The 22,731-nt window shown below is 41.6% G+C and overlaps 1 protein-coding gene across 2 annotated transcripts in view; it reads right to left on the reverse strand.

The window, feature by feature from the left end:
• The window catches only part of dlg2 (discs, large homolog 2 (Drosophila)), a 160,680-nt gene that overhangs the window by 31,265 nt on the left and 106,684 nt on the right, over positions 1-22,731 (reverse strand). For both annotated transcript variants that reach the window (XM_055226824.1, XM_055226825.1), the window contains 5 exons: positions 20,050-20,174; positions 11,038-11,207; positions 8,671-8,807; positions 7,894-8,038; positions 7,616-7,757 (listed from right to left, as the gene is read on the reverse strand). In XM_055226824.1, the coding sequence (XP_055082799.1) occupies positions 7,616-7,757; positions 7,894-8,038; positions 8,671-8,807; positions 11,038-11,207; positions 20,050-20,174 (719 nt within the window). The remainder of the gene's footprint in view (positions 1-7,615; positions 7,758-7,893; positions 8,039-8,670; positions 8,808-11,037; positions 11,208-20,049; positions 20,175-22,731) is intronic.

The raw sequence follows: 22,731 nt of genomic DNA on the forward strand, positions 1-22,731 counted from the left end.
GTTAACAGCATAACATGTGTTACATCTCACAAGAATTCATTTTGCTTAATATAGGAGGTTTAAATTTGCTATATATATAAACTTGAATTGAATTGAAGGCAGGTTTTTACATAACCTTGCACAATAATTCACTGGTTCACACTTGATTCTATTTCCCCTTCACTCAAAAAACACTTGAAGCATGCGCCTATGATAACAACACCCACTGAATTACACACTGTGGCCTTTTTGACAATCGGAGCATCTTAAAGAGATAGATAGAGCACATAAAGTCTTAAATAAAGAGCTAGGGGCCATTTTATGTGGGCTTATTCACTGCCTTAACACCACCGAATATATATGCGTCCTTCAAGGCAGAGTGAGCTATTAATCATACTCACAAGTCATGCTCTTACATTAAAAATAAAGGGACGGGCTCAAGGCAACAGTGAGGTGAAGTTTTCTCTTGAATGTAGAATGTCACTCCTACAACAATTTGTCCAGTTGACAGATTTAAACTTAATCTTTTGCTTAAATGTAATAAGTATTAATATCTTGACAGGTTTTGGATTCACTTAAGAATGATAATTAGATGTCATTTTTGCAATTTGCAGATGGAAAGGAGCTATAGCTAAATCTATAGGTTATTGGTTGAAGTAAACAAAACCTATTTAAACATTATCTTGAAGCCCCTGTACACAATTTTTTCCCCAAGTATTTGAGCAAAATGTTTCTTGCCCCAGTACAGCTCTTAAGGTCATCTACTTATAAAACATGTTCTTTTTCACAAATCAGGAAGTGTGTGTTAGCATGCTAGTTGTTGTTAGCTTTACTGTCACGGCAAAACTCTGCTCTGGTGTTTGAGCTTGTAAACCTTTCATAGTGAAAAATTAAAATACTCAGAATGCATTAATATTAGATAAGTGAGGAATTACTTAAGGCCACTGCAAAATGTTTTAAAACTAGTTCTGTTTTTCAAATTTTTAAGTTAAAATGAGGTATAGCCCCATAGCACTCTAGTTTCTCCATAATCTCTACTGAACTAAAGGTAAAAGGTAGCATTAAACTTGAAAACTACCATTTCATGACATCAAAAGGTGTAAAAAGAGCATTTTGAGCTTTGTAGATGTAAACAAACTAATGGAAATAAACAAAACACAACCCTAGGTATGTTTTTGAGGCGGTAACAATATTATAACATGGCTTGAATCTCACAAGAGTCAATTTTGTGTAATATAGGGCCTTTAATATTGCAATATATTTCAGAAAGCATTGAGAACAGCCTGGCTTGTACTGAATATAAATCATTTGACAGGAAAACAGCCAAACTGATCCCGGAAGACTACTAAAGCAGTTCTTGCATGTTAAAAATCCATCTTTAGGCCTGATTGGGTTGGCGAGGGGGCAGACGGTGCAGAAGTTTGGGCAGTTGGCCTGGTTTTTCCTGCTGCATCATTTAAACAGAGTGAAGCAGAAATGAGTCTGACAGTCAGACCGCATCAGAGCCAACCGTGACCTTGGAGCGACCCTCTGGTGCTATTAAGATTCAGGGAGGGGACTGTACAGCTGGCCGGTTGCCATGGGGATAATTCATATTTTTATTCTCTGAAATTGGAAAAACATCACAGCTAGTATTCACTTTATTCTGGATGTTACCGTGGGTGCATATATCGTGATTAGGGTTGTATTATTTTCTATGGGGCCCCCTGTTTTAAAGAGAAACTCAGCCTACCTTATATATATTTTTGTGGCATTTCTCAAATTCTTCACTGAAATTCTCCACTGAATGAACTGAAAGCACGGTTTTGTAGCATTTATAGGCAAACGTGGGCCTCCCCGAACCGCCACCTTAACGTGGTGGAGGGGTTTGAGCACCCGAATGATCCTGGGAGCTATGTTGTCGGGGGCTTCATGCCCCTGGTAGGGTCACCCATGGCAAACAGGTCCTGGGAGACGGGTCTGACTAAGAGCGGTTCAGAAGCCTCACATGAAGAAGAAAAGAACAAGGCCAGTTACGTCGCCCGGACTGGCGTTACCGGGGCCCCACCCTGGAGCCAGGCCTGGGGTGGGTGCTCGGCAGCGAGCGGCTGGTGGCCGGGCCTTTCCCCACGGGGCCCGGTCGGGCCCAGCCCGAAGAAACGACGTGGGGCCGTCCTCCCGTGGACCCACCACCTGCGGGAGGAGCCATGAGGGGCGGGTGCGGAGAGATCCGGGTAGCAGTCGAAGGCGGGGACCTCGACGACCGGATCTCCGGACATGGAGACTAGCTCTGGGGACATGGAATGTCACCTCGCTGGGGGGGAAGGAGCCTGAGCTTGTGCGGGAGGTTGAGCGTTACCGGCTAGATATAGTCGGCCTCACCTCCACGCACAGCTTGGGCTCTGGAACCCAACTTCTTGAGAGGGGTTGGACTCTCCATTTCTCTGGCGTTGCCCGCGGGGAGCGGCGGCGAGCTGGTGTGGGCTTGCTCATTGCCCCACAGCTCAGCCGCTGCGTGTTGGGGTTCACTCCGGTGAACGAGAGGGTCGCGTCCCTGCGCCTTCGGGTCGGGGACAGGTCTCTCACTGTTGTGTCGGCCTACGGGCCAAACAGCAGTGCAGAGTACCCGGCCTTCTTGGAGTCCCTGGGAGGGGTACTAGACAGTGCACCAACCGGGGACTCCGTTGTTCTCCTGGGGGACTTCAACGCCCATGTGGGTAACGACAGTGACACTTGGAGGGGCGTGATTGGGAGGAATGGCCTCCCCGATCTGAACCCGAGCGGTGTTTTGTTATTGGACTTCTGTGCTAGTCACAGCTTGTCCATAACAAACACCATGTTCGAGCACAAGGGTGTCCATCGGTGCACATGGCACCAGGACACTCTAGGTCGGAGGTCGATGATCGACTTTGTTGTCGTGTCATCTGACCTCCGACCGCGTGTCTTGGACACTCGGGTGAAGAGAGGGGCTGAGCTGTCAACTGATCACCACCTGGTGGTGAGTTGGATCCGCTGGCGGAGGAGGAAGCCGGACAGACCTGGCAGGCCCAAGCGTATTGTGAGGGTCTGCTGGGAACGTCTGGCGGAGCCCTCTGTCAGGGGGGTCTTCAACTCCCACCTCCGGGAGAGCTTCTCCCTGATCCCGGGGGAGGTTGGAGACATGGACTCCGAGTGGGCCATGTTCTCCACCTCTATTGTCGATGCGGCTGCTCGTAGCTGTGGTCGTAAGGTCTGTGGTGCTTGTCGCGGCGGCAATCCCCGAACCCGGTGGTGGACACCGGAAGTAAGGGATGCCGTCAAGCTGAAGAAGGAGTCCTATCGAGCCTTGTTGGCTCGTGGGACTCCTGAGGCAGCTGATGAGTACCGGCAGGCCAAGCGTGCCGCGGCTCGGGCAGTCACAGAGGCAAAAACTCGGGGTTGGGAGGAGTTCGGGGAGGCCATGGAGGAGGACTATCGGACGGCCTCAAAGAGATTCTGGCAAACCGTCCGACGCCTCAGGAGGGGAAAGCAGTGTTTCACCAACACTGTTTACAGTGCGGGTGGAGAGCAGCTGACCTCGACTGGGGATGTTGTCGGGCGGTGGAAGGAATACTTTGAGGATCTCCTCAATCCCACTGTCACGTCTTCCGAGGAGGAAGCAGAAACTGGGGACCCAGGGGCGGACTCGTCCATCACCCTGGCTGAAGTCACTGAGGTGGTTGGCAAGCTCCTCGGTGGCAAGGCTCCGGGGGTGGATGAGATCCGTCCTGAGTACCTCAAGTCTCTGGATGTTGTGGGACTGTCTTGGCTGACACGTCTCTGCAACATCGCGTGGCGGTCGGGGACAGTACCTGTGGAATGGCAGACCGGGGTGGTGGTCCCTCTGTATAAGAAGGGGGACCGGAGGGTGTGTTCCAATTACAGGGGAATCACACTCCTCAGCCTTCCCGGTAAGGTCTATTCCAGGGTGCTGGAGAGGAGAATCCGACCGATAGTCGAACCTCGGATTCAGGAGGAGCAGTGTGGTTTTCGTCCTGGTCGTGGAACACTGGACCAGCTCTATACTCTCCATCGGGTCCTCGAGGGCTCATGGGAGTATGCCCAACCAGTCCACATGTGTTTTGTGGATCTGGAGAAGGCATTCGACCGTGTCCCTCGTGGTGTCCTTTGGGGGGTGCTCTGGGAGTATGGGGTCCGGGGCTCTTTGCTAAGGGCTGTCCGGTCCCTGTATGACCGGAGCAGGAGCTGTGTTCGCATTGCCGGCAGTAAGTCAGACCTGTTCCCAGTGCATGTTGGACTCCGCCAGGGCTGCCCTTTGTCACCGGTTCTGTTCATTATATTTATGGACAGAATTTCTAGGCGCAGCCAGGGGCCGGAGGGGGCCTGGTTTGGGAACCACAGGATTTCATCTCTGCTGTTTGCAGATGATGTTGTCCTGATGGCTTCTTCGAGCCAGGACCTGCAGCAGGCACTGGGGCGGTTTGCAGCCGAGTGTGAAGCGGCTGGGATGAGAATCAGCTCCTCCAAATCTGAGGCCATGGTTCTCGACCGGAAAAAGGTGGTTTGCTCTCTCCGGGTGGGTGGTGAGTCTCTGCCCCAAGTGGAGGAGTTCAAGTATCTCGGGGTCTTGTTCACGAGTGAGGGAAGGATGGAGCGTGAGATTGACAGGCGGATCGGTGCAGCGTCTGCAGTGATGCGGTCGCTGTATCGGTCCGTTGTGGTAAAGAAGGAGCTGAGCCGGAAGGCGAAGCTCTCGATTTACCGGTCAATCTACGTTCCTACCCTCACCTATGGTCATGAGCTTTGGGTAATGACCGAAAGGACAAGATCGCGGATACAAGCGGCTGAAATGGGCTTCCTCCGCAGAGTGGCCGGGCGCACCCTTAGGGATAGGGTGAGGAGCTCGGTCACACGGGAGGAGCTCGGAGTAGAGCCGCTGCCCCTACACGTTGAGAGGAACCAGCTGAGGTGGCTCGGGCATCTGCTTAGGATGCCTCCTGGACGCCTCCCTAGGGAGGTGTTCTGGGCATGTCCCACCGGGAGGAGGCCCCGGGGAAGACCCAGGACACGCTGGAGGGACTATGTCTCTCGGCTGGCCTGGGAACGCCTTGGGGTCCCACCGGAGGAGCTGGAGGACGTGTCCGGGGTGAGGGAAGTCTGGGAGTCCCTGCTTAGACTGCTGCCCCCGCGACCCGGCCCCGGATAAGCGGAAGAAAATGGATGGATGGATGGACGTGGGCGGGGTGGAATAAGGTCAGTGTAAATTTGCTGATGTTGTGAGTGTTTCCTTGAATTTTTGCTTTGAGACATTTTGAAATTCAAACCTCATCGATCGGCAGTGGAGGGATGTTAAGAGTTCATTTACTCCTGTTATGGTTGTTTGCCTTAAGCTGTTTAGTCAAATAAACATCAATCTTTAATGAATTGCGTCACTTTATTAGTACTATAGCAGATTTAAAGGAGAGAGGAGGAAGCACTGTGTTAGCTTGAGTTTTGGGAGTGGCTGGACGGTCTTAGGAAGATGCTATTTGCTAACGTTTCTCTGCGCATAGAGGTTTTGCATGCGATTTTAATAATGATTTTTACCAGTGTCGGCCACACCCGTTTTAAGTCAATGCACAGGCCATGTCTATAGTGGACAAAGAATTTCTTCAGTTAACTACAGAACACACAGTACAACTATGGGGTCATTATTATAGGCGTATAGACAAACCGTTCTTAGCATTATTAAAATTCAAGCACCAGTCTAGAGATTCACCAATAAATGATCCAATTTATCTCAGTAATAATAATAATAGTAAATTGAGATGTGCAAAACTGACTGATGCTGTAACTGGGAGCCAGATTGTTAACATTAAAGGGCCCATATTATGCTGTTTTCTGATCTATGTTGTAACGTTGTTTCCTCATCACAAACAGACCTGAAGTTGTGCTTTGTTTCAAACACACATGTTTAACACACAAACCCTGCATATTTAGGCTGAGTTCTTCTCTAAAATTGAAAACACTCAATTCCACCTTGTGACGTCATGTGGTAATACAAGAAGTGCTCCAGTGTGTCTGTAAACTGTAAACTCCATACACCTTCACTTGAATTATTTGGATGATTTCAACCCTGGATTTGTCAATCTCTCCAGAACTAAAGGCAAATGGTAGCTGTTAATTTAAAAACTAATGCTTCATGATATCACAAGGTGGAAAAGAGCATTTTGAGCTCTGTAAAGGTAGACAGACTAATAATAAAGGGTTACTCAAACAAAACACAACTCCATGTATGTTTTTGAGAAGTTAACAGCATTATAACATGGCTTAAAGCTCACAAGAGGCCATTTTATGTAATACGGGCCTTTAAAGAATAACCAGTCCTCTGTATAACTGTGAGCTCAATACATAGACCACATTATTGTTGCTAACTATCGCTGCTATTGCTAACTCTACAGCAGGTGAAGTGACAGAGACTCAGAACGCTGCTCGTTAGCACAGTGCTAATCTGTGAGGTCATTAGGAGCACACATCGGCCCAGAGCAGACACTAAACCTCTTAACTCCAAAGAGAATGGACCCATAATCCTTCACTCTACAGGCTTTAGACAGGCTCCTCTGTTACTCTCTAAAATGAGCTTTTGTTATCAGCCCTTGCACAGTTTGTTTGGCGAATGCTGTGTGAAAATCAAAATATTTGTGAGCGCCGCAGCGATGACGTAATCTTGGACCATGAAGCAAAGAGGATTTTATGATTTCTGATATTTGTTAAACAGTTAGTGCTTTACAAAGTACTTCTGTGAGTGTGTCGTTCTGCACACAGACCTGCCGTGATAATCGCTATATCGACATTTTGATACAACAGATGGAACAATAATCTTTAAGTGTCAGTGTTTATCGTGGTTACATTTTCTTTGTGCTAATAGAGAACATTTTGTAAATTCTACGGTCAGATTGGTGCTGTAGGGATTGAATAAATGTCTTCCGCAGTTTAGTTATTCTAACTCATGTTACAGTATTCTACATTTAGACACTTTTGGGTAGCTACTTCTATTTCAGGTGTTTTAATGTCTGTCTTATAAATTAGCTTCAATAAAATTGTTTATTCTGCATATTGTCATTGACCAAAATATATAGAAACACACTGTGGAGGGCAGACTTTAGAAAGCAGACTGTAAGAAACGACCTCTGTTTGGTTTAATTTCTCAGCTGAAACAATCGCAAATTACAAGACAGCAAAAGAGCAAAAACCATGGGAAAAGTCTAAAGATTTTCAGCCAACCAACAAAAACCTGTCCACACTTTCATAAAACAAGAGAAATAATGATGTAGACAATGAAGCTGGTTCTTTCTACCAAAACAAAAGTGATGCTACCACAGCTCTGCACAGTACACGTCTCTTAACTTTTCACCCTAATCACGGCGCTATTGTGTGAGACTCTGTTGCCCCGGGCAACATGAAAAATAATGGGTATGTTTTCAGGATGAAGGAACAGAGAAACAAGAACGTATTTGCCAAAATAACCCAAACATGACAAAATACAAAGTTTGACAAATGATATGATACCGTACAGGTGTGTGTTTTTTTAAAATGTGCGTTTGGACTACAGGGGAACACAGGAGGGAGGGGACACGACTACCTGTTCTAGAAGTCTGGTAGGAAAGGTAATTACCGTAAGAAGGAAAAACCATCCAACCTGTTTATATCCTCTTCCCCAAGTAAGTGCTTAGGGAGGGGGGAGTAACTTCCTGGGGAGATTGGGGGGAGGCCGGACTTGTACTCCAGAGTGCCAGTGTTGATGGGAGACGAGATATGGTTTTCCATGGCTGGAGAAAACGCTGAGAAGAAAGAATTACAGGATTTATACAACTGTATAAAAATGCTAACATGCTGAATAGTGTTTTATGCATACATAAAAGTCTGAAGGTGAACTTAAACTCAACTAAGACATAAACACAAAATCAGTGTACTCACAGTGTGTGATATCAGGAGGCCCATAGGGATCTGATAGGTACACATTGGTGGGTTTGCCCACCTTTAAATACACCACGTCCGACGTGTTTTTCAAAATGGCGACGGCCTCTTCATGAGAGACCTCTTCCAGGCTGTAGTTGTTTACCTGCACAAAGAAACAGCTCAGAGAACAGCTCAGGCTTTAGTTTGTATTCTCTTAAACTGCACTCAGAGCCACGGCTTCTCTCCTGTATGAGCCTAGACTTAGACAGATGGCGTTCAGCCGAGATCCCAACACTGAGAGCTCATTTAATTAAGCATTAAGTGAAGTAGGGCGCCATCCTCTGGGCAAATATGGCACTAAAACCATCTCTGCAACCACTTTAACTTAGTAATGTTATAGAGTCCCGATAATATAATTCCATCAGTTAATTATTCAGACTGAAAACACAGGAAGAAAACTGCCAGCTACAGACTTATTGCTTGGGTGATGCAGAGCCCGGCCCGGGTCCTGCTCTCATAAAGTAACGAGGTTGTTTTTATCCTGAGGTGCACTGGAGAAGCTGACAGGTTTATATGCACAGTCTGCACTAAGGGCTGATAGAAAGTGAACTTGGAATAAATTTTAATGTTTTAAAAAGTCAAAAATTATTGTATTTTGCTGGATTTACAGAAGTAGCAAAAACAGTGGGTGCATAAACTATATATATAACTATTTATTTTATCAGAGCATTCCATACTTGAATCCATACACTTTAGCCACAGTTTGAAGCCTTTTATAAACATTGTGTTACTTACCATTAATAACCTATCGCCAACTTGTAGTCGGCCATCTTTCTGTGCTGCTCCTCCATCAATGATCTTTGTCACGTAAATACTGTTATCTCCTGGAATGTGCTGGTTCCCCACTCCACCTGCAATACTGAAGCCGAGCCCTATGTGGAAATACAAGCTGGTTATTTTATAGTCGTGGATTTCAGGCATACGGATTCCTCCTTTTGAATGATTTACCATGGCAATGCAATGCAAATTAAAAATATTATATCTTTTGAATGGGGAAAGGTCCTCACAAAATCACAGAAAGGAATCGTTTGTCTGATACCCAAACACATCACAACATTTTACTATCCCAATAGTTTAAACTAAGATAGAGACCAGAATGCTTTGGTATAATTTGCTGGTTTGTGCTTCTATCTCTGTAATTACTTACTCTCTTAATTACTTGGTATTAGATCAACTGGATTTTATTCTTTCATTTTCTTTATTTTTCTTTTTTATTTGATAGGAACATGTGTGTACATTAGACGTGTAACACAGCATTTATAGCCAACGCTAATTTGCAGTGTCTGTTATTAGAAGGGCTTTTACAAAAGGGCTTCAGGAGTTCCAGAGTTTAGCTCTCTGGACAGAGAATGTGGACTGCTCAAAGGATGCTTTTCTCAGAAGCTCCTTGTGTGATGGATCCACTGCTCTCAATGGGACTAGGAGCTCACTGAGGACACCTGGAGAAAATGGTTCTTCAGTTATAAGAACTGCTTGTTAAAGCTGGTTGTTTCTGGATGTATACTACAAGTCAAAAGTTTGGATATTCAATGTTTTTTTTGTTTTTTGTTTTTTGTAGAAAGTAGTAAAAATACATACATATGGAATAAATGAAATATATTAAGCAAGGTATATGGAATTATGTAATAAAGAAAACAAGTTAAACAACTCTATATTTTTTCGACAAAACAAAAGGTGGCTATTTTGACAATTTGAATATAAAATATAAAAAATATATATTTAGTCATTTATTTATTTTCTACATAATTCTATATATCTTACTTCATATATTTGATGCCTTCTGTGTGTAGTAAAAATAAAGGAAAAAAGAAAAACATTGAATGAGAGGTGTATGCAAACTTTTGACTCATAGTGTAGTGTACACAGCAGCAGGTGATGACAAGTCCTTCAGCTTTGGAAAGGTGTTCCTAAAAACCACCCACAACCACGTTTCAAATAGAGCTGCAAAACTGAGCTGTACCTGGAGGACTTAAGAAGAGAGTGATTGGGAGGAGGAGGAGTGGGGTCTGGGGGTATAAGGGGCAGTGTGATTGGTCAAACATTTCAAGCTCTGTCCCAGCAGTGAAGTGTTTGTGATCAGATATAACACTAGGAACAGTAGATAATGCTATTAACACAATATGAACAGAAGTCTGTAGTGAAAAAGTGTGTATGTATGTGGGATCCAGAATATATATTTCTTCAATACTTTACAAAATGTGAGTATGGTCACCGGCGAATTGCCCTGTTTTTAAATGGCTGTGATTGATAGGTGGATTAGCCAATCAGGGACACGTTTGGTATTGGAAATAATAAAGAAAAAAAGGAAAAAAAAAAAAAAATCACAGGGTTGTAAAACATCATGGATTTCTGCTAAAGTAATGGCAAAGCATTAAACTCTGCTAATCTGAAGTGAGAAAATTTTGATTTTATTTGTAAATCACAGGTGACCAATGAGCTCCTTTGTTACACATGTGTCACTGAAAACAAATAATCTGAATAATCTGGATGATCACATTTGACCAGGTTTGAGACGCCACCACAGACTGACTGTATGAAGAAGTGGACTAAGTGAGTGTGACGTCACCCATAGGGTTCAGCTCCAGTCAAATCGAGCCTAGCAGTTATAGGGGCCAATTTGGAGCCAAGTTCCATCTGCGAGTATCATAGCAACCAAAGAGCCAATCCAGAGCTCTTAGGAAAACTGTCAATCAAACCTGTTAATGTTAATGGGAGCGACCTCAGGGAAAGAAGGCACCTTGTTAATGTTCTTACCTTGAATTATGGACAAAATGGCAAAATAAAACACCAGGATCATGTAGAACGGGTTAATAAGAACATTGTGAGACCAAAATGATGAGACTCACTGCAGCAATTCCAGACAGACGGGTGACAATTTCTCAATGTAAATTGAATTGGAACCAGGGTCAATGGAGCCAGAAGCGCGCCCATGCTCACTTCCTATTTGGAACACGGCGGCTAGCAGGTTAGCTATGTCCCTTTATATATACAGTATATGGACGTGGGTGGAGAACATGGAGACTAGACTAATATCAATCTATATAAAAAACACAGAGAGATATCAGTCTGGATTTGGTAAATGAGTGAATAGAATAGAGATACCTTTTGGTCCTTTAACGAGTTTGATTTCCAGGATGGTCTCGAGCATTGGCCTACGTCTCCTCACATAGAGCCGCACGATGGAGCCCGCCACCTTCAGTGCCTCCACGGCTTTACTGTGGGACACTTCAGACACGTCAGCGTCGTTCACCCTCAGGATGCAGTCATTTACCCTGGAGAGGGAGAGGAGATGAGGAAGAGGAGATGAGCTGATGACAATAATTGCTCATCATTAAGTGCAGCGCTGGTCTCACACTGTTTCATGATCTCAAAATCTGCATGTTTTTTTTTTTTTTCTTCAAGTCAGATTAGGTTAGAAGAACTCAACTTTTATCTTTGTTCAGATATAAAACTATATTGACAGTTGATGTCATTGTTATAATGGAATAAATATTGTATTAGGATTATATGGAGCAGCAGAAAAGCAAAGGCATGGAGTGAGTTATCTGAAGTTTTGGGAGTAGGACGATGGTAGGCTGTTTTCTAGTACTTATCTGTAGTAGGATTGTCAAAAGTATCAAAAATCACAAATTAATTGATACTAAAATTAGTATCGAAACTAGAGATATACATTTGAACAAGTATCGATACTAAGAAAATCTTACTTAAAAAGGACAACCAGTCTTAGTCTAGCTCAAAATTAGACCAGATGTTTTGCATGAGATCAGGGCGATAGTAGTTTAGTTGGTAGAGATTTTTGCCCACTGTACAGAAGATTGCCAGTTTGAATCCCGTCAATAGTTGAGCAGTCAGATCCACTGACTCACAGGTTGGCGGTGCGATTCTAGCTCAGATGAATGCTGTCATTGTGTCCTTGGGCAAGACACTTAACCCACTCCATCCCCAGTGTCTGTGTGCAGGGGTGTATGAGTGTGTGTCTGAATGGGTGAGTAGTTCCTTGATGTAAAGCACTTTGAGTGTGTTGAAGGAGGAAAAGTGCTATATAAAAATGCAACCATTTACCATAAGATCCTAATAATTTTGAGAGCTTTTTTCAGTGCCAGCCCACAACCCATTTTAATTGATTAATTAATGCACAAGACGTCCTTTTTGGCAGCAGCGCAACTCTTAACCATTTTTCTATTCATGGCTTTCAGCTTCAGTTATACTCAACATTTTGGAGACCGTTCCCATTCAGAAGATAGGATATTTAGTTTTTTAAGTTGCTATAATAACAATTGCACGTTACAAGTCAGAAAAATAGTCACCCAGAATATTGCGTGAGCATTTTATTATGTTGAAACAGTAGTGGCGTTTATGCTGAACAGCTTTGGTTTACAGAATGTGATTTTTACACTCCCTGTGGACATCTGCATATGCCAGTGTGTATTCAGCGGCATTGGACCATGTTTACATACAGTGGTGACCTGTGAATCACGAGACGAGCGTTTAGTTCTGAAAATAACATCTGTGGCATACATACACACATAGATAGACCGTGTATGTCTGTGGATGGGGGAATGCATGAGGGTACAAGGGGATAAAATCAGCCCAGTTTGAATCCCCCTGAGCAGAAGACCAAAACATCCACGGCCTGGCTCTGAAGGACAGCGGTCTCCGGGGGGCACACAGGGACCAGCTGAGACCCTCACACTCATACAAGCTGCACTGGATTTGGAGGGAAGCAGAGCGGGAGAATCTGTGTATGACAGATACTAACACGAAGAAGATATTTACCATATGTACAATTGACATCACAACATTCTATAGGCCAATGATATTTAATACAGATGGAGGCAGCTAAAATTAATATTAGAATGCTGTTTGTTGTAGTTCATGGGTCTAGTCAATAAAAGAAATAATCAGGTTCAACATTTATGTGTTTATCTTTTGGATATTTCATGGTAAAGTACAATGTAATCAATAGGGAAATCTGGCTCTTGTCTTCTTCTGGGAGTAAGGCAACATCATCTTCTAAACTTTTAAAACCACCAATATTTTTTTCAATATGAGTTTGTCGTTATCTGAACCATACAAACTCTAAAACAGGAGTGATCAATGTAGGGGGCAAAGTGGGGCCCATGGGTCAAAGGTGGCCCTCCAGGGATTCTAATTTGGCCTACAAAGGGGTCTGACATTTTAAGAAGAATGTATTTTGATTTAATTTTGTACTGAAAAGAGGGTCAGGAGATGAGAGGAAGGCCAGTCTTATCTATTTCTTAGTATTTAAAGTGAATTAAATCATATAATTTTTTGCAGAAGGATATTTTGATATGCAAGCTGCAAAGGTTCAGCTGTTGACCCACTAATGTGCATTCATTTTGGCCCATCAAGGTACAAATTGGTCACCCCTGCTCTAAAACCAAAACCTGTGCCAAAAGAGAAATAAAGAGAAAATTATTTGTGATTTTAAGTCTAGTAAGTCTATTAAGATTCAGTTGCAGTACAATTATGAGCTTTACAAAATATTATAGATTATAGTTTGCCTGCAATGTTCCATAGTGTGATATTACACTTTTCTCCATGGTGACAAGCAGGTAACACTAACCAAGTTATAGGTTAGATCTGTGGAGAGGAGACCCTGCTCTTTAAGGTCTAGAACAGGGGTGGTGAACACGCGGCTCTCAAGCCGCATGCGGCTCTCTGCCAATGGGAATGCGGCTCTTTGCCTCTCATCATATTTTCTATATACTATGGCTCTTTGCATAATTTCATGTTTCACCTATTTTTTTCTCTCTTAAAACACATTCAAATCCACCTGGGCCTATTAAAACAAACAATAAACAATATATAAAAACTGATTGATCAGCTTTTTTTTACGCTGCGTCTGACATGTGACCGCTATTCATCTGCGCGGGTTACGTCTAATGCCGCGAAAATAAGCAAACATTTCATGCAGATTGTTACCCTTGTTGTCAAAATGGCAAAATGCAAAACTAAACGAAAATATGAGGATGAACACGGGACATTTCTGGAAGAATGGGAAGATGGTTACTTTTTTATTGAACGGAATGGCACATCACTCCGTTTAATCTGCAATACTACAATATCACATTTCAAGACTTCTTCAAGAAATCTTCAGTGTCATTTTAGCCTCTCCAGGCTCATATGGACAAGGAATTCCCCAAAGGTTCTGAACTACGCAAGCACAAACTGAGCACCTTGAAAAGCCAGGTAAAAAGACAGTCTCAAATGTTTCAGCAATTGAACAAGCATGGAGAAACTGTGACACTTGCATCCTATAAAGTGCCGTGGAAGATTGCCCGTGCTAAAAAAAACGTACAACGAAGAAGAGTTTTTAAAACAGTGTTTTGTGGATGTAATTGAAACCTTGGCTCCAGATAATAAAAAATCCCACTGAGATTATCATCCCATCACTCCAACAAGGTAAGAAAATCTGTGATGTAGTTTGGAAATAACACCTGATTTATGCTTGTGTTATTTTAATAAGATAAGATAAGATAAGATAAGACAAGCCTTTATTAGTCCCACAGTGGGAAAATTCCAGTATTGCACCGCACAGTTAAAGAACAGAAGGAAAATGGTACATGCAATAAAACAAAAAATAATAGAAAAATAGCTTAGAGTAATAAAAAAAATAGACTTAAAAAAATAAACTAAAAATATTCCATCAGTTTACATTATACAGGTCCTACATGTGTTTCTGAAGAGTGTTCAGTAGTTGTGTGTGTCAGAGAGAGACAGAGATGAAGATAAAGAGAAAATGTGTGTGTGTTTGATAGAGCGAGAGAAAGAGAGAGGGGAAGAGATGCCTGTGTGTGTGTGTGTGTGTTTGTGTGTATGTGGGGGGGGGGTATCTGACCTCTGGGTAGGTGCTGTGTTAACTCTGGTTAAGCTGCATTTGATGTGTGTGTTGAGGGTGGACACTTATCTTGAAATGAACAGAAGTACAATGCTTGATGTTGTTTTGTAAGGAGAGGAGTGTTTTATGGGAAGTAATGTGTGTGTGTGTGTGTGTGGGGGTGTGTGTGTGTGTGTGTGTGTGTGTGTGTGTGTCTGTCTTGGCAGGTCAGTGTGTCGTGTGGCTCTTTGACTCTTACGGTTGAAAATTTTGGCTCTTTGTACCTAACTTGTTCACCACCCCTGGTCTAGAAGCATTAAAAAACACCTCTAACTGAATAACTACAAGATGGAAAAAAGTTCAGAGCCATCCCGTGGAACATTCCAGGCAAAGCAGCAACATGGAAACAAGCAGGTAGCAAACTGCTCACCAGAAAAGTTACATAGTGCACCTTTAACACCTTTTTATTTGACATATAATAACACAACATTGCATAAGACAGTAGGCATGGGATGATATTGAAATTCTGTGTTGCGATTATCATGGCCAAAATAATTGCGATTAATGATTATATCACAAAAGGGACTGAAGTTGCTGACAGTTTAAAAATGTTCTGGATATGATTAATTATAATTTGAATGCTATGAATAAGTTCCATATTTAAACAACGTTTATATTATTGAACTTGTTATCAGTGAAAACAACTATGATCTAGCAGAGAGCATTATGGATAACGTCATCAACAGAAATTTGGGAGTTCGGGTCATGAAGCCTCACAAATCTAGGCCCCTAAGATCCTGGAGCCTGGGACCTCTTTGTCCCCCCATGTTGACTCCTCTGTGGTTAAGAAGCTTTTTTCTCACGATTATATAAAATGTCCCATGAACAATTATTGTGTACTCTTTTTATCACAATAAACGATATTTTTGTTTATTGTCCCATCACTATAAGACAGTAGACATTTTCTGTAGCCAACCAACAGCTCTGAGAACACTTAAGCCCTGGCAGCAGTTACTTGAGTGGAGTGGGAACATTAAGTATTCTCAGGCCCTTTACCATCCCAACGCTGCGACAGGAAGTGAGTCTGCCTCCATGTTACTGGAGCAAATCCCCATCGCACCGGCACCACTTCCAGCTCAGATTAGACCCCTCCATCCATAATGCATTAGCCCCACTGCCCACCTTGGACTGAGCGAACATCAATTAACTTAAGTGTGAGGCTTGGTTCACTTCTCTGCAGTCTATGCCAGATTAACGCTGTGCCTGCATTACATCCCTCTAGCATCTACGATCTGACAGTAATGGTCCCAACAGGAAAACAAGGGCTGGCTAGCTACCAAAACTAGCATTATCCATCACTGAGGCATAAAAGGGTTAGTGCGCCAAACCTAATGATGGTATGACAAAAGGGTGTACCTGAAATCCTTTTATTTAACAAGGCCACTTTCATGTCAATTAGGCCTCTCTAAAATTTGGTAACGCTTTAAAATAACTACATCTTAATTAACCTTAAAATACACTAACTCCAAATTACAGACTGTATAAAAAAGTGGACTGAGGGAGTGTGACGTCACCCACAGTGTTTGGCTCCAGTCAAATGAAGCCCATCGATGCTAGCAGTTATGCGGGCAAATTTGGAGCCGAGTTCCATATTTGGAATTCCAACTGCGAGTATCATGGCAACCAAAGATTCAACCTGGAGGGAGGCTGGTGAATCAGACCTGAAGGCACCTGATTTGTCTGTTATTAATGTTCATACCTTGATTTACAGACAAAATAGTGAAATAGAGTGGGATAATATGAACATTTTAAGACCAAAATGATGAGCCTGAGCAGCAGTTACGGAGAGAGGGGTGACACTTTTCCAATATAAAATGAATTGGAGCCAGAGTTGATGGAATCAGAAGCGCGCCCATGATCACTTCCCATTTGGAACGTTCATTAAGTAGTTACAAATTCATTACAATTTCGTACATCAGTTGTAATTAACTACTAAAAAAATATATGTTATGGGGAGGATTACGGATCCCTTATGAAATGATGTTCTTTAAACCACATTGGTACATTTAAACATATGTTTTGCAAATCTCCACCAGAGCAGGATTTCAGGAGACGGATTGTATTTAAGTTCTCTGTGTTATTTGATTTAACCAAGTCAAATGTAAAGTCGCCAAGCTTTTTTTAAATACATTTTTCATGATTACAGTATTTTCTGGAAAATGTATTTGCCGTACATCTATATGTATCTATATCATTTCTGAACTTTTGAAAGTATAGTGATTGTGAATTTTTTTTTTTTTTTAAAGCTGAACAAGTAGTTCCTAAGCCTGAATCAGTTTTAATAAACTATTTGTACATTCATTATGAATCAAGTCTTTATTTAAGTGGCTGTGTCTGTAGCTGTCCATGTATTTGAGCAAAATGTGACTTCCCCCATTACAGATGTACAAGCAGCTCTTCAGGTCAAAATGAGAGTGCCGTGTGCTGTCTGTATCTAACTATACAGCGTTTTATTGTCTAGCTTTACAGTGACATGAATAATTAGGATGCTAGAATAACATGAGGTAAGTTTTGAGTAACTTTGGGCTGCTGCAACTCGTTGAAAATGAACTAGTTCTGTTTTTCACATTTTAAAACGGTAAAAATGGCTATAATACTCGAACATCGACCCCTAATCCAAACCCTAACCTTAACCAACTTAACAAAGTAGCTATCGTAGACTATTAATTTGTCTCCATTAAAAAATTTGTTTTTTGACCCTGGGTGTGTGCCAAACCTCCAATCCATCTGCAGATAGACTCTCTTATAAAAAATTAGGCATCTTTAAAGCTAATTTAGGTGCAGTTATTATAAAGTGGTGCTAAAACCCATATCCCACTTCATCACAGTCTGTCTATAACCTGCACTCTAAACATTACATAAGAAAACTCTATACATTATTCATGATGTACAGGCTCACAGCATTTTCACCTATGTTTTCCATTTATGTTTCACAAGCTTGAAAACAGCAGAGCCTTTCTCTGTGTTATTGATTAAATGTTGGTGAGCTTTTTTTTTTATACGGTTAAAAGGGCCCATAATACACATTTTTTTAAAATCTATGTTATAATGTTTCTTCATCAAAAACATACCAAGAGTTTTGTTTCATTCACACGTTTAGCACACACACACACACACACACACATATCTATGATCTGTTCCACCTTGTGATGTCATGTGTAAATACAGGAAGTGCTCCACTGTGTTTTTAAACTCCATAGACCTTCACTAGAATCATTTGACTGATTTCAGCCCTGGAATTGCCAATCTTTACTGAACTAAAGGTTAAATGTAGCTGTTAACTTGAAAACTACCACTTCATGACATCAGAACGTGGAACAGAGCATTTTGAGCTTTGGAGATGTATACAGACTAATAATAAGGAGTTACTCAAACATGTGTGAATGAAACAAAACAGAACTCCAGGTATGTTTTTGATGAGATAACCACATGGCTAAAAGCTCACAAGAGTCCAATATAGGACCTTTAATAGTAATACAATAAATACAATACTTATTTCTCAAAATTCCCATATAGAGGTTGGCAATATTGACAAAATTATTATTATTATTATTATTATTATTATTATTATTATTATTATTATTATTATTATTATTATTATTATTATTATTATTATTATTATTATTATATTTTTGGAGCATACAGAAAACTATATTTTTATTTATTTATATGATATTGTATTTTTCATCTGTAGTCTCGTGGCATATGTTGTCAGTCAATGTCTTTAAATGTTTTGGTTGAATTTGAGTATCAGACAGAATGTGAAATTACTACAGATATAGAAATATAAATGTATACCCTTATCTGGATGTTTACAGCATGCAGTTTTTGTTATTAACAATTTACTCAATATTCAAATTTCTTAAAACAAAATTCAGAATATTAAGACATGTTTTTCTATAAACTGACCCCCTGCATTTCCCACATGTAACCCTAAACCTGACACACAGGCACTGTTTCCCTTGAGAAAACCCTTCACCCGCTCTGTGATGAATGAACCCGGATTGTGTCCTTGTTCTTTGATAAACTGCAGAAGGATTCACACATCTGTGAGTTTAATAAGGCTCTTACAGGCGGAGGCTCGTGTTAGGCTGGAGCTGCTGTTATCAGGGCATCAGCTCACTATAAGATCCTGTTCCGTAGAGGGCGTCTGGGCTGGTGCATTCAAGCGAGATTATAATTAAAGAGGAATGTTTGAGAAAGTAGAAGAAGAATTAACACCATAGTGAGGATGTTATGTTAACGACTTTACTTGTTTAAAGGTCCTATATTACGCAAAATTGACTCTTGTGAGCTTTAAGATGTGTTATAATGTTGTTACCTCCTCAAAAACATACCTGAGTGTGAATGAAACAAAACACAACTCCAGGTATGTTTGTGATGAGGAAACAACATAGATAACATAGATCTGAAAATAGCCTAATATGGGACCTTTAATTGATTAAAAAGAAGGTGTGCAAGGTCAAATCAAGGCTTGGGTTTTAATGCTGGCCAATATTGTATTCATGTCTGATGATATGCAAATTAACTCAGTTTCACAAGCTGTTAAAAGGGGCTTTTGGGTATTTAGTTTTTGAACAATAACATGAGCAAATCGTCATTTTATATTTTGTTCACTGCAAACAGCAATACTGGCCTAAACGACATAACAATAGACACATTGAGGCCGGTAATTCCTTGTTTAAAAATGCTGAAAAGCCCTGCCTCTTCATGGTGGCATTTTACCATAACAAGCTAGCTAGCGGCACTGCTCTGTTTGAAACTCTATTACTAAAGTGAGACTGTAATCTGAGCTTCATTTTAACACAATGTAATTATAAAGAACTGACTTGACTGGAACTACAGCAAATGAGCTGTTTTGTGCTCTTAAAGTAGCGCTCTCAAATAACATTACAGTCACAACTAGCATGAGCTAACAGTTTTTCAGACATCACAATCACTTAATCCACTGTATGCTTTTCACCGAATTTTTATGGCTGGAGATGGTTATTAATCTAAGAACTGAAAACTCAAACTCAAACTCAAAATATATGTAATACGGATAATTTGGGCAGTTAATGCATGTATCCTTTGGAGTTTACATTTGTTTATGTTAGCAACTAGAACCAATATGGCTGGCAAAAAACAGAAAGAAAATGGATAGCCAAGTTATTGTAGGCTTGAATGACCACACTGTTGAAGCTCTTGAAGCCACAATGGGCACATGGACCAACCTGAGCCTTCCGTCCTCAGCTGCTGCTCCTCCGGGAATGATCTTTGTGATGAAGATTCCCGGGTCGTCTCCAATGTGTGGGTTATCTGTTCCCCCAGCGATACTGAAGCCGAGCCCCGAGTTCCCCTGCACAAACAGACAAAAGAGAGGCAGGATTTTAAATGTTGCACTCAGTTGACAAATGACAACACATATATAAGCAGCCCAAAGACAGCTGTCGCCTCTGGACAGTTATAAAGGCTAGTTATGGAGTTATGATGAGAAGATGAGCAGTTATTACATCACTGACAACGGCAAATGTATGAACTGTCTAATGATGGGATGATATCAGGTATTAAGCTACATTGCAGTATTTATTTCACTGGGTATGTGGAAAAAGATAACCTGACTGACTGACTAACTGAATATATAAATGGACATAGCTAACCCGCTAGAGCCGCGTTCCAAATAGGAAGTGAGCATGGGCACGCTTCCGGCTCCATTGACTCCAATTCACTTTATATTGAAAAACTGTCGCCTCTCTCTCGCTTCTTTCCTCAAGGTCTCTTCCGCTAGCATTAGCAACAGGTTTGATTGACAGCGTTGCTAAACACCCGCTCCCTGCTAAACCAGTGGTGCGGGCGGCAAGGGACCTTCAACACCCTTGCTTTGGATTGGCTCTTTGATTGCTATGATACTCGTCCGACTTCCAAATATGTAACTTGGCTCCAAATTCGCCCCTATAACTGCTGGCCTCAATGAGCTTCATTTGACTGGTGATGAGCACTTTGGGTGACGTCTCACTCACTTAGTCCACTTTTTTATACAGTCTATGCCTGTCCAACAATGGGGAAATTCCAGTGTTGCAACCATAGAGGCGAGCAGGTTCCTGGGTGTTGGGTGCTGGGTTACCTGGTTACCGGAGCTACAGTCTTCTGTGTCATGACACCACTAATCCTACAGAGGGCGCACCGTGCACAGTCTGATTGGTTTGGCTTTAATTGAGACGCGCTTTGTCTGTTATTTAGCCGTTTGCTGCATACATTTGCGCTGAGTGCAAAATTTTGTAGGTTCTTTCAAGCTCTTGGTTCTTTCAACTGTAATAATTCTATAGATATGTTTTTTCCACCGAGTCCTGCACTGAAGTTTAAAAAATTGTGCTTCCATCTTTATCTGTTCTGTGCTTAAATCAAAATGTACCTGAAATGAGCGAATAAACTTTTATGCAAAAATGGGGTTCTAATTGCGACATTTCTGCAATCCCCCCTCATATTACTTATGCGATACTTCAAAATGCGCAGTAAAAATAAGGTAATGGAAACGCCACTGTACCAGTAGAATAAAACTATAAGGCTAGAAAAACTACTATGGACCATCTACAGGGCAGCATGATTCCCACAGGACTACATTTATGAAGAGATTATTTCTGCTCACCATATATAATGTAGGGCACGTCATATGTAATAACAAAATCACAAAGGAATATTATGAAGTCTATTTTCAATTTACACCCACTCTAGTGTAAACAAATCCCTATAGGCCACTTACTTTGCCCTGATAGCTGCTCTATAGAGTAATGTATGGAATAACCAAGGAGCAGCAGAACACATAAACAGTTTTCTGGTTACTTATCCTGCCATAGAGAGTGTAAATGTCCAGGAAGGAGTTTTCTGAAGTCAATGTATGCCTTTAATACAGGCCTAGTGTTGGGTCCTGATAGCTGCTCTGTGTTCCCTAAGTATCTGCAGAACAATACGGGAAATAACCAAAGAGAATACAACACATATAAACAGTTTTTTGGTTAAGAAGTATCATGTTTTTATGTTTTGGGAGAACATTATAAACATTGTGACCACCAGGGTACATCAGTAAGAATGTATGCAGGAGAAATGATACAAGTTTTGTCTTTTATTAAAACATTAAACTGTTCATGGATGTGGTTGTGTTTGTGTGTTTTTCATCCATCCATGAGGTCTACACAACACGCATAGTGCTGTCAACCAAACCTCCAAAATACTAACTTCTGATTGGCTATAATGCCTGTCAATCAAACATAAGTGACAAACATGATAAAATACGCATTTCCATGGTATATACTGTCATGTCCAGTAATATTTGTGGTTATCATACTCTAGAAAATGCATCACTAGAACTGTCCAGTGTCTAAACAGTATTACATCAGTTGACGAGCTGAAATGAATTTTTAGGGCATTTTTTGACATTAATTTGGTAATGTATTCTTATGCAGTCTTCAGCTTGCAATTACCCAAAGTGCACTGCGCCTGGAAATGGAGGCTCATCTAATCTTGCAATTTTGGATTTGACTCAGAGAAAACTTTTTCAGGTCAGAACTGGCCACTGCCCTTTAAGGCAAATATAATCCTCTCTCCCCTCTGTCCAAACGAAAGCTGGGCCCTGATGAAGCTGTTAGCTGATGATGGCAACCGCAGCTCGGCCAGATTTCAAAATTTCACAGCTTATCTTGAATTTATTACTGTTTTAATGGAATCTCAGGTAACTTTTTTGTAGGAGGGACTGCCACCAGCTTGTCTCCATGGAGTTGGTCTTTCATTGCCTAGAATGTTCCATAGTAGATCTTTATTCGTATCTCTGCTTTGGTTACAAAGTCTAGCAAACATGTACTGGACCTACTCTTTTTATGGGACCTCATTCACTTGGGATTTAATGTAATAAAGATATTGAT

Source organism: Periophthalmus magnuspinnatus, chromosome 14 (genome assembly GCF_009829125.3).
Source record: "Periophthalmus magnuspinnatus isolate fPerMag1 chromosome 14, fPerMag1.2.pri, whole genome shotgun sequence".
In the NCBI taxonomy this organism is placed as follows: Eukaryota; Metazoa; Chordata; class Actinopteri; order Gobiiformes; family Gobiidae; genus Periophthalmus; species Periophthalmus magnuspinnatus.